The sequence below is a fragment of the Zea mays genome, chromosome 4 (genome assembly GCF_902167145.1).
Source record: "Zea mays cultivar B73 chromosome 4, Zm-B73-REFERENCE-NAM-5.0, whole genome shotgun sequence".
Taxonomy (NCBI): domain Eukaryota; kingdom Viridiplantae; phylum Streptophyta; class Magnoliopsida; order Poales; family Poaceae; genus Zea; species Zea mays.
Window position 1 is genome coordinate 164,292,646 of NC_050099.1, and position 10,991 is coordinate 164,303,636.

At 43.2% G+C, this 10,991-nt stretch overlaps 1 protein-coding gene across 1 annotated transcript; it reads right to left on the reverse strand.

Annotated features, from left to right (window-relative positions):
* Positions 1–2,507: 2,507 nt before the first annotated feature.
* On the reverse strand, positions 2,508–9,238 carry LOC103653960 (uncharacterized protein At1g51745). Its single transcript, XM_008680776.3, has 4 exons — positions 8,366–9,238; positions 6,921–7,150; positions 6,129–6,806; positions 2,508–4,498 (listed from the first exon to the last, which is right to left on the reverse strand). Exons 1-4 carry the CDS (start codon positions 8,578–8,580, stop codon positions 3,168–3,170), a joined length of 2,454 nt encoding a protein of 817 aa, XP_008678998.1. The 5' UTR covers positions 8,581–9,238; the 3' UTR covers positions 2,508–3,167.
* Between the last annotated feature and the right edge of the window lie 1,753 nt (positions 9,239–10,991).

The window sequence follows — 10,991 nt, forward strand, 5'->3', positions numbered from 1 at the left end:
TTGCACTTTGTTGTCGAAGTCATGTTGACCTTTTGGTGCTCTGTCACCCTTGCCATCAGGTCCTTTGAATCTCGCCCACACAATGTAAGAACTAATTCTACTATGAAGGAAATATAACCTTAATACAATTTTATCAAGCTGGAACATTGAAAGTTCACGCACATCAAAAAAATGAAGTCTGTTGGTGTACAGACTGAATTGAATGGGTGGATGAAAAAAGAAGGTCCATTTGCTTCCTTCTGTTATCATTGATAGCTTCCAAGATTTAGCGATGATGCTATCCTTTCTTGGTAACATATGAAGCCTCACGTGTTTTTTTTTCCTGTTAGGTCCTGACATCACTCCTAGGACTGTTTTATTTATAACAACATATGAAATGAATTAAATTTTTGCACTTTGTAGCCAAAGTCGTGATGTGGTATTTGACTCTTGGTGCTCTGTCACCCAATTGGCCAAGTCCTCCTGAGGTCCTTGAATTACTCCTACGTACGACTGTTTACTTTATAGCATTTATTGTGTTTTTTGTTATGATATGCTAAATTTCATTTATTTGGTATGATATTATTCTAATAGCCTAAAAATGCACAGATGCTATACACAGCCTAACACCTGTGTAGCGCTATTTTAACATTGATTTTACAGGAAAGATACATGAACAGAGGAAAAAACAAACATGACCTTGAAGTAGTCCAGTTTTTTGCAGACGTTAATGTTGATGGCCAACTGTTTTGTTTCTGCATCAACAATCCATGGCATAAATGCATTGTTTACATATTCTCATGCAACGAGTATGATTCAAATGGCTAATCTAAACAGGTGAAACGTCGGATTACTGCCATCAAAGCGATAAAAGATGCATAGGCTGGGAACATACTTTTTCTGTTGTAATTGGTACAGTTCCACTATTCAAAAGAACAATTGGAGGGTACTGTCATGCAATATTTTCAGGAGAAGTTGCCGATCTATTGGTCGTTTCGAATGAGGAATATGATGTTCTTGAGCTGAAATGGAATAATCATGACGAATGGATGATTGGAGTTTGCAGATGATAGAACTATGCGAGCTTCGATTGCATCATTCACAACTGCTGATGAACTTCAGTTCCCAAAGGATTCAGGTTTGACAAAGTCATCTACCTACTAATGATTTAATTACTTCATTATAGCAAGGTAACATCAGACTGCTTAAACGATATTTTTGCTACCTCATATTTAGTTGGTAAAGAATCCTATAGGCGCACTAGCAATTTAAGTGAATTTATAACTATTTTCTCCATATGTTTGTGCTATGGACTTCACTACTCTTACGAGTGCATGTTGCTTTTGCAACGCATAAGATGTTGACATAAATCAGAAACTATGTATGTGGTATGTGAATACAAGGTTGGCACACTTATTATATATTTAAATTTATATTGGTTGCACTGTTTACATACAACTTCATATTCTACACTTAGTGCATTTTTAGCCTCTATCTCTAAACTATGACATGTATTCAGCGGTCTCTCTCTGAGAGGAGGACAACGAGCGGGAAGCGAAAGTCCAGAAGAAGAAAATGGGGGCGTCGGCTGCCGGCCGTCAGGGCCAACAGGATAAGCAAGGGGTAGAAGGGCAAGGTCAGTCTGACGTGCTACATGAGGAGCAAGCGATCGAGGCTGCGACGCGTCCGGTGACATCCAGGTGGACAGGAACCGCTCTTTCATCTACGTCAGCAGGATATATAGAAAGGGAGTGGAGGACCAGGCCGTACGCATGCTACCACGACCCCGTGGCCATGGCCCATGTCCACGAGTACACCCTCAAGCCGCTCTCGGAGCCGGCGGTGGCGCCTGTATGCACCAGGTACCACTCTGTCCCTGGCTTCCTCTTCTCCAACGGTGGCTTCTCCGGCAACCTGTAGCACGGCTACGGCTACACGGATGTGCTGGTGCCATTTGTTCATCAGGAGTCAGGACGCACCAGTTCTGGGGGCGGGTGCAGCTCTTGCTCAGCGGGATGAAGGTGTGCTGGGTGGGCAAGCTCCACTCTTTTCTTCCAGCGACATGGACAATGACCAAGAGGTGCACTGCTTCCAGCAGATCGTGGTCGGCGCCACCTTACACAGGGACATGGGCGTGGACCCACGCCGCTCGCCGAGCCACCTGAACTCTTCGTCACATGCTACATATTTGTGGAAGCTTCAACTTATGCTACAGCTTATATTCAATCACTAGCACTGCCATTAGCGTACTGAGATATCGATACCAGGAAACGAAGTGTGCTCCTGCTGAAAGTGTGAATACCAACCGCAAAAATCTAAGCTCTGTAATGCGAAAAATAATTCTATTGATCTAAAGTATCGGAGGGGACTGAAGACACTATATGAGGACAATCAAAGGTGGAGATTGTTTGATACATCTATTCCCCGGTACTGACTAGACAATATATCAAAGCAACTTCCAACTTCAGAGAGCCCAAAACCGGTGACTGAAGACACAGATGAATGATCTTTGTGTTGGTACAAATATAAGTATTCAATATGCAACTTCATGATTAAAAGATGTTTATGCATTTATACCTAATTGTTTATAAACGCGCGCAGGGCGCGCGCTCTGGACTAGTATATATTACATCGACTAGGTACACATGCTTCTCTAAACATACAGTTGAACCAACTACTTCTCGACAACAAATGACAGACACATCAGGATGTAATTAAGGGATTATACATGGCATTAGGAAATCTATGACCTATCGCTATATATGACGGCACAAATGTTTTGACTAAATTGCCACCTAAAATGTTGAAACTAGTACTTTACAGGAGACAGTTGTGACGAAAGTTACCAGTGCTAGCTACACCGAAGAGTACCTCTTCATGGTATCGATGGCTCAACTGCTCTGAAGCATTCATGGACGCAGTCTCCAGTCAGAAATATGTGAGCTGCTCTGAAGCATTCATGACCTCAGTCTCCAGTCAGAAATATTACTGATTTTTACAGGTTGTCACCACTGCTAATAAGGGATCAGCTGTTCCAAGTTATTACGGAGCAACCATGTCAATCGACTCCTCACAGGTGTTACCGGATGATTGAATGGTCTGCCTCTTCATCAATTAACAGGAATGTACATAAAACTTGCATGTCGATGGCTGGCGACATAAACCGCATGTAGCACTACAGTTGAAGCCTATGGAGGATCTCGTACCGGAGGACTAGCCATTCTAACACGGCGAGCGGCAGACAGAGGTGGCCTTCCAACTGCTTCCAATATCCTAGTGAACACAACCTTCGTTGGGACACATGTCACTAGAGGAACTGCTCCTTCTGATCCGATTAAACCACCAAATATGTCATTGTGCCAATTTGCCTTCGCTTGACCACCTTCTCCATGATGGTTTTTTGCAGTGGAGATGGAAGAGAGAGCTCTAAGTTTCTGGCTTGAGAGGTTTGTTTTCTTGGATGACTTCTTAGGGGGCTTAGCTGATGACCTCTTAGCATTAGAACTGATTTTATTATTCACCTTAACCTGGTGATTCGAAGAAGATGAGTACTTTCTTAAGGTTGGTTTCGTCTCATAATCAGAATACACAAGACCACCTTCATTATCGCCATCCAACAGTGCTCCTGATGGATTTGAACGGGGAACTCTTTGCATGGCAGTCCTTCTACCTGTTGGCCAAGCAGGTGGAGCAGCTGTGGTCTCTTGCATACCACTGTCACCACAGAATACTGCTGTGGAACCATCTTCAACTATTTCAATTTGGATAGGGTGTCCAACAATTGCTTTGCCATTAAGTCTGCTCATCAAAGAGACAAGAGGGACATGCTCTCCTTGGTAGCTGGCCTGAACTTTGAGGTTAACATTGAACAACATTGGTCCCATGCCACCAAAACTTGAAGTCAACTTCCTTTGGTAAAATGAAGGTCTATCCCAATATGCATTCCGATCAACATGATATATTCGTTCAGTGTCCTTGTTTAGGGGAGAAACATTTGAAGAGTCATTAAAGTAACTGTAGCCTCGGCTAAGATCTCTTGTGGTTCTCAAGGATGAAGGGTATTTTTTACCATAGTACAAGTTAGTCTCTGAATGGCTCATGTTCTCAAATAAATTAGTTTCATCAGAATCATAATTGGGCTCCTCTTTTATTTGGTAAAAGCTTTCCTCAAAAAACTGCTCACCAGATGTGTGCATACCTTCTTTTCTGGGATTCCCACCATTTGTGTTATGCAAAGATCCTTTTAATGATCCATTGTATTTATTTAACCATGTATTTCCATCTCTCATATCCACTAATCTCTTCACGGCATTACGATTGTTACGTTTACCTTTCATGTGCCACTGAGAGACACCCAGCTCAGAAGAACCATCCTCTTCCTCATATTCATTCAACTGGGGCATATAAGTAGAATAGATCACCTCATTGTCATCATAATCCACATGCTTGAACTTGTCAGAAACTGGAATAGAATATGGACAAGGAGCATGTGATTCTGTACGTAGAATCACACTTGCATCTGCCAAAAGATTGCCATAAAAAACTTATCAATAAAATCTACAGAACACTGATGCAAGAAATGACATTAGTAACAGACTATAAATTGCAGTCACGGAAGTTTCTGGCAAAGCAAAAAAAGCAGAACCTACACAGTAAATATTTCAAGGAATTATTTATGGCTTTCTGGCAATCTATTTGTTTTTGAATCAGGCTCCAGGATTCCCAGATTCCTTGTTTTGCATGAATTTTGTCAAAATAATAGTCAAGGTTAAATTCTGATTCTGATACAAAACCCCAAGAAAAAAGGGAATGCAAGCCAGGGATGCTGAAATAGTAAGAAGCAATAGATCTGTATCTACTATTTCACCTCTAAACTAAAATGTCCAACAGAAGTACAAAAAATTCTTTTAGCGATGGATTTACTTTATGAAAATGCAAATGATCAAGGCTGTGGAGCCAGGCTTTCTAATCCAAAAGGTCTCAGAAGATGAAACCAAAAATCTCTTGTAAACACACAAGAGACAACGAGATGGTCCAAGGATTCTGCTTCCTGGTCACATAAGAGGCATCTTGTCGGGTGATCCATCCCTTTCTTAGCTAGTCTGTCCGCAGTCCAACATCTCATGTGGGCAACCAGACAGAGGAATAAACGACACTTTGGGGGGCAACTTTTCCACACCAAAGGATAATGGCCAAAAACAGTTGAACCTGCGAAGAGACCTTAATAGGGTGATTTGGCCAAGTACTTGCCATCCCTAGCTAAACTGAATATATGCTCATCTTCTACTTAAACTGTACCACCACTTCTGATAGCAATTCCTACAACCGCAAGTAATCCACTAAAGCTCCAACTGAAAGAGCCCCTTTTAAACTGAATCGATTATTAGTTATCATCAACACCATCCAACAAGCTTTCCCCATGGTTTGAACAAATGACCACAATCACATGTAGAAATTATTTATAGCAATTTAGTTCTCCATCACCGTAACCCTGAGCATGTAAATATTTGCAAATGATACAAGGGGTCCAGTGTATGTATAGAGTTACAATGATTCAATATATGAGAGTAAACCATGTTGTATATGGGTAGGTGAAGAATACAATCTGCACGTTTGCGTGGAGTGGAACTTAGTTTTCAGCCCTTATTATCAATATTTACATCACTAAATTGCAAGTGTGCTGCTAACACTAATGTTTTAGGGCCTGTTTGGGACTGAAGTATTATTACAGTTTATAGGTAATACCATGGTTTTTAGCAATATTGTAGTATTTTATGTCATAAAGTATTTGTTTGCGTTTCTGAAAACTATGTTTTCAAAACCATGGTATTCTAGATACCATGATATTTTTGGAGTATTAGAAACTCCACTGTAACCCAAAGTTTTCATAGCATGGCTAGCTTTTGTCTAATATCATGGTTTACAATGTTGTATCCAAACAATGTTTCTCAAAACCGTGGTATTTTTGGAGCTGCCAAAACTACGGTATTGTCATGACAATTGCAAAGTATAGTATTATAAAACCATGGTTTTGAGAAATATTGTTGCTAAACAGGCCCTTAGTATGTGGTGCTATGCTATAGCCAGCATTCTATGACAATGTAACATGAACCCAAATAAACAGAATTCAGAAAGGTGTATACACATACTCTGCAGAAGTTCAGCATCATCTTCAGTCTCGCTTTCTGAACATTCCCTCTCGGAAGACTCGGTTATTTGCTTCTCAATGAAGTCAGAAGTCTGCTCCTCAGAAAAATAAACAGGATGCTGAAGATAGCTTTCATTCTCAAAATCAGTTCTAGTAGAAGACATCTTTATAGAAGGTAAATCACTATGACTCTCAGTTTCGCCAGAATCACTAGCCATGTACGTATATTTATTTCTTCTGGACCAGGAGGCGGCAAGTGAAGGATTATTACTCTCCGCGATTAACAAAGCCCCAAAATCATCATTTTGCTTTAAGTGAGGAAGCAAGTTTTCACTGCTCTGCAATACTTGAGAAAGTGGTCTGCGTCTGTCTGATTTTGAAACAAGAGAGTCTTCAAAATCACTTCCATCTGATCTATTTTTCTTCACAACTGTACTCTCCTTGTTTTCTAAAGTGGCACCTCCATGAGAATGTCCCAAAGGGGAGAAGTCACCCATGTGATTACTGACAAGATTTCCTTGAGTAAGTGATCCTGAAAAGTTTCTCTTTGAACCAGCAGGCAGAAAACATTGTCCCACTTCTTTTTTTACATCAGGAGGAACAGATGCATCTTTGCGCTTCTTGCCCTTCTTACTCTTGTAGCGAGTACTTCCAAGGTCTTTGTGATGTTTTGTGCAAGCTGCATTTCGTGAAGACAGCTCAGTTTTAGATGTAGAATGCTTGAATCTCATGGATAATATACAAGAAACAACCTAAACAACTAACAAAACTCTTCGCTGTCACCTACACTTACCAGAAATATTACCAGGTGGTCCAGGTCTGAAACCTTGAGTCTGGTACTTTGATGCAAGCTGCTTCCTCTCCAATTCAAGCGCATGAAGAATAGCATCTTCTCTCCTTGCATATTTCTCTCTTTTCTTCACAAGAGTCCCTTGAGTAGCCTCTGCCTTCTCAATACAGGCATCAAACTCCCCACACCTGAATGCTTTAACACGTTTTGATTTCTCAAGGTTGTACCAATCCCTAAGAAACAAAAGGACTAGTAAATAAAAACAGAATATGTGAGGAAATCCGATCTTCAGAAAACATGATTACTCCAGGTAGTGAGAAATGGACTTGAAGAATGGAAAGTATCCAAAGCCTAGTCACAGGGAACGTGGATCCCTGCCTTGTTCCGTGTTCCAGGAATGCCATCATTCCCATTCTGGAAACATGGGAACGATCTTGTCCCAGCCTAATCAAAACCTTTTTCAAATAGCATACCATGTTCCTCCATCACATTTCTCAAACCCCATTGACCCTGGAACTCTGTGACTGTCCCAAAGAATCATGGGGGCCACAAATGTCTACTTGTTGATACAGTCATACAGAGCAAGCATAAAAACTGTAATCTTATCAACAATCTGTCTGGATACCAAACAATTTTTTGTGCAACATAAAATCTGCATGGCATACTGCAATCGAGATGTGAGCAACCCTAGAATACATGTGCTCAAGAATTTTAGGTTCTTCAGAAAGCAAGGGCACAAAGCCACCATAATTATCTAGAACATATCCTATTGTTTCCACAACATATCCTGAATTTGCTATTGTTTCTCACTTCTAAAACTTTCATACATCAAATTGTTTACACTAATATCCAAGTATCCAACCAAAGAGTAACATGAGTCACGACCACGAAACTGCCTGGGGAAGTTTTCCAAGAAAGAAAGAAGACAATTAATGGTTTCAAAGTTAGAAAGGAAATAGACCCACTACATATCATAGCCACCAACCACCATGTTCCCAGGTTAGTGGAGTTGAAGAATGTTATTAAGCAACATTTTAAGGTAATTGAGGAAAGTTTTGACAAGGCAGGGACAATATTGTTCCGACGTTCCCAGAACAGGAGCAACATTCCAGGGACGAGGATTGTGGTGTCATTCATTCCAGGGACGAGGAATAGCATCGTTCCATGTTCCCACTTCCCAGTGACCATGTTAAATATCCTATGAACAGCAGCTCTTCTGAATTTTGCAAGGTCTAAGAAAGAAAGTAGCAATGAGCTTGACTACAAGCAAAGAAGATATAGTATGTCCTGGTACAGCCCCCATTCTCTCAGGCACCGTAACTTCCATAAAAGAAAGAGCCAAGTATCCCGCATAGATCACAAATAACAATAACATGTAATCTTGGATGAAAAACAGCACAAGGCTCGGGTAGAAAAACTAGAACAAAACAAGGGACTTGTGATCGTACACGCTTGCGTCTTCCCGGCCGAGGAGCTTGACCGGCGTACCGGACCTCGGCGACATGATCTGCGATGGTGGGAGCTCCTGGGGGCCCAGGATCCTGCCGGGCCACCAGGACCCATTCCTCCGCCGCACCCACACGATGGTCCCGGGCGAGGTGTCCCCGACGCCGCAGCAGCCTCCATCTCCGTCCGCTCCTCCCTCCACCGAGCTCCCCACCATCCCGCTTCCACCAAACCCTAACCGCAGGGCGGCCGGCCCGCGCGCCTCACCCAGCTTCGAGAAGCTCCCCTCCCCCTCGAGATCTGGCTACCATTCAAATCCCGGAGGGTGCCGGCACCCAGAGGCGCATCCCCCACGGCGCCGGCCCCGCGCGGCTTATTCCACCGAGATCACTCTGGCAACGGCGCGCTCGCCCTCGCCTCAGGCAGCTTCTAGAAGCTTCTTCCCAGAGGCTCCAAGAGCCCCCCGTTATCCTTCTTCTGCTGGCTGCCGCTGCCGCTGCTCCCCTCCCTCCGCCCACGCCGGCGCGGGGACAGGGGCTCCACGGAGTCTCCGGCTCGCTGCCGGTGAAGTGGTCGGTTCCGGCGCGGGCGGCCCTGCAATATTGTTTCCCTCTCTTTTTTGTGAGGAAAAAATGTGAAATGAAAATGTTTTCTTTTCTTTCGGGGTAAGTTTGGTTCCTGGTTTCCGGTGGTCCGGTCCGCGCAAGAGACAAAAGAGAGAGGGGCTGACCGCCGGAGGGAAAAAGGAAACGTAACCGACGGGCTGGCCCGACCCCAGCGGCCGGAGATAAACGTGTAGACCGAGCCGTAGCGCGCGGGCGTACTCGCCCGTATCGACCGGCGCCCGCCCGACGAGCAGACAGACCACATGGGGTGACGCGAGGCGTCACGGCAGGGGGTTTTCCTCGTTTTCCAGCTGGACGGGTACAGGCAGCTGAGTTGCGATATACTAAAAATAAAAATATTGCAACTCGTGCGCCTAAAAAATTAGTAATTGGTACCAAAAAAGCATTGCCTCATTTCTCAAATATCTATCGTCAGTTAATTTAAAATTTATTGACTTCTACGATGTATTCTCCTTTAAACCATTTAAATATATGGGTGATGATATACGTAGACCTAGAGAATTTTTTGTTTCTAATATTTTCTGAAACAAAATTAAATATAATCTATACTATACTTAAAGCACCAGTTTTAACGGTCGTCCCGTGTCATTTTTTTACAAATAACTCCTCGTAGCTATTTCAAATTAATCTGCTGCACACCTATAGATGGCCAAACGGCGGCAACAATGGCCCGGCACGGACCAGACGCACGCGGGCCACAACTATGGCCTATAGATGTCCAAACAGTGCGGGCCGCCCGTTTGGCCCGTGGCACGACACGAATTTAGCCCGGTCCAAACACGGCCCGGCACGGTCGGTTACGGGCCCGGGCCGGCACGACCCGTTTAGCGGGCCGGGTATGGGCAGATACGGCGGCCCGCGTGCTTTGGCCCGGCCCGGCCCGATAAATGGGTTGGCCCGACGGCGGCCCGCATATTTATGTAAATACTAAATATGTAAATACATTTAATTCTCTCATAGTATGTAAATACTAAATACGCGGCCAAACATATATAAAATACATACATAAATATAAAATGCATACATAAATATTTTGTTGTCTTAATATATATAAATAATATGTTATTATATATGATTAATTTTGTTAAATATATGTATTTATATACCGTTCTACTGTTGGTTCAGGCCAGTGCCCGGCCCGGTCCGTTGAGGCCCACCGGGCCAACGGGCCGGCCCGGCACGATTTTTCCCTGTGCGTGCCGGGTTTGGGCATGTCCTTAGGCATGTGGGCCAGCCCAACCCGGCCCGAAGCATCAACGGGTCGTGCCTGGCCGGCCCTATTTGTACCGGGCCGAAATGGGTTCGGACCGGGTCCGTGTCGGGTGGCCCGTTTGGACATCTATACTATGGCCCAGGCACGTCATATCGGTCTGCTGACTGTACCAGGCGGTGCAGGAGGTGGGGTTAGAACCCATGCCTTGATGGAAGAAGGGCGGGAGACACTGGGTGAAGCTGTATAACTAGTAGAACATCATCCTCAGATGTTTTTAATATTGAATATAAATTGTATATATGTATATACGTTTTTTGTAAAATAAAAAAATATAATCATGTCGGGTCCGGCCAGCACTACAGGCCGAGGCTACGGCCGAGCACGACACAACGTTTCTTGGCTCTTGCAAGCATTAGGTCGTTTCTGAAACCATATTGGCGCAATAGACTACATGGTGTTTGAAGTTGCTGAATTGGATGGAGCAACAATGATTTGTCACAATAACAGTAAAATGAAAGGTTATTTTTTTGGTTTTAAACGTTAGTAATTGCTACGAAGTAGCATAATTTATATTGAGCGCATCTAGTTTTTATTGATGCATGACTTTAGCAATCACTCCATATTTTGATCTATCTTTTTTATCAGTTTGACTTCATGTGACTTATTTTAGAAACTTGAGCTCACAAACTTTCTCTTATTTGGTCTCTGTATGGTGGAATTATATCATTTTATAATCTCTGTTCGTTCAGTCAGTCGTTGTGAACTCTCTTCTAATCGCTTACTTCATTG

Excerpts from the sequence above, each read along its gene's own strand:
- LOC103653960 (XM_008680776.3), bottom strand. The coding sequence starts at position 8,580 with ATGGTGGGGAGCTCGGTGGAGGGAGGAGCGGACGGAGATGGAGGCTGC. Across the intron at positions 7,151-8,365 it reads GGCCGGGAAGACGCAAGCGT|GGATTGGTACAACCTTGAGA; the intron begins GTACGATCACAA and ends TTTGTTTCTTAG. Across the intron at positions 4,499-6,128 it reads TGATGCTGAACTTCTGCAGA|ATGCAAGTGTGATTCTACGT; the intron begins GTATGTGTATAC and ends ATCTTTTGGCAG.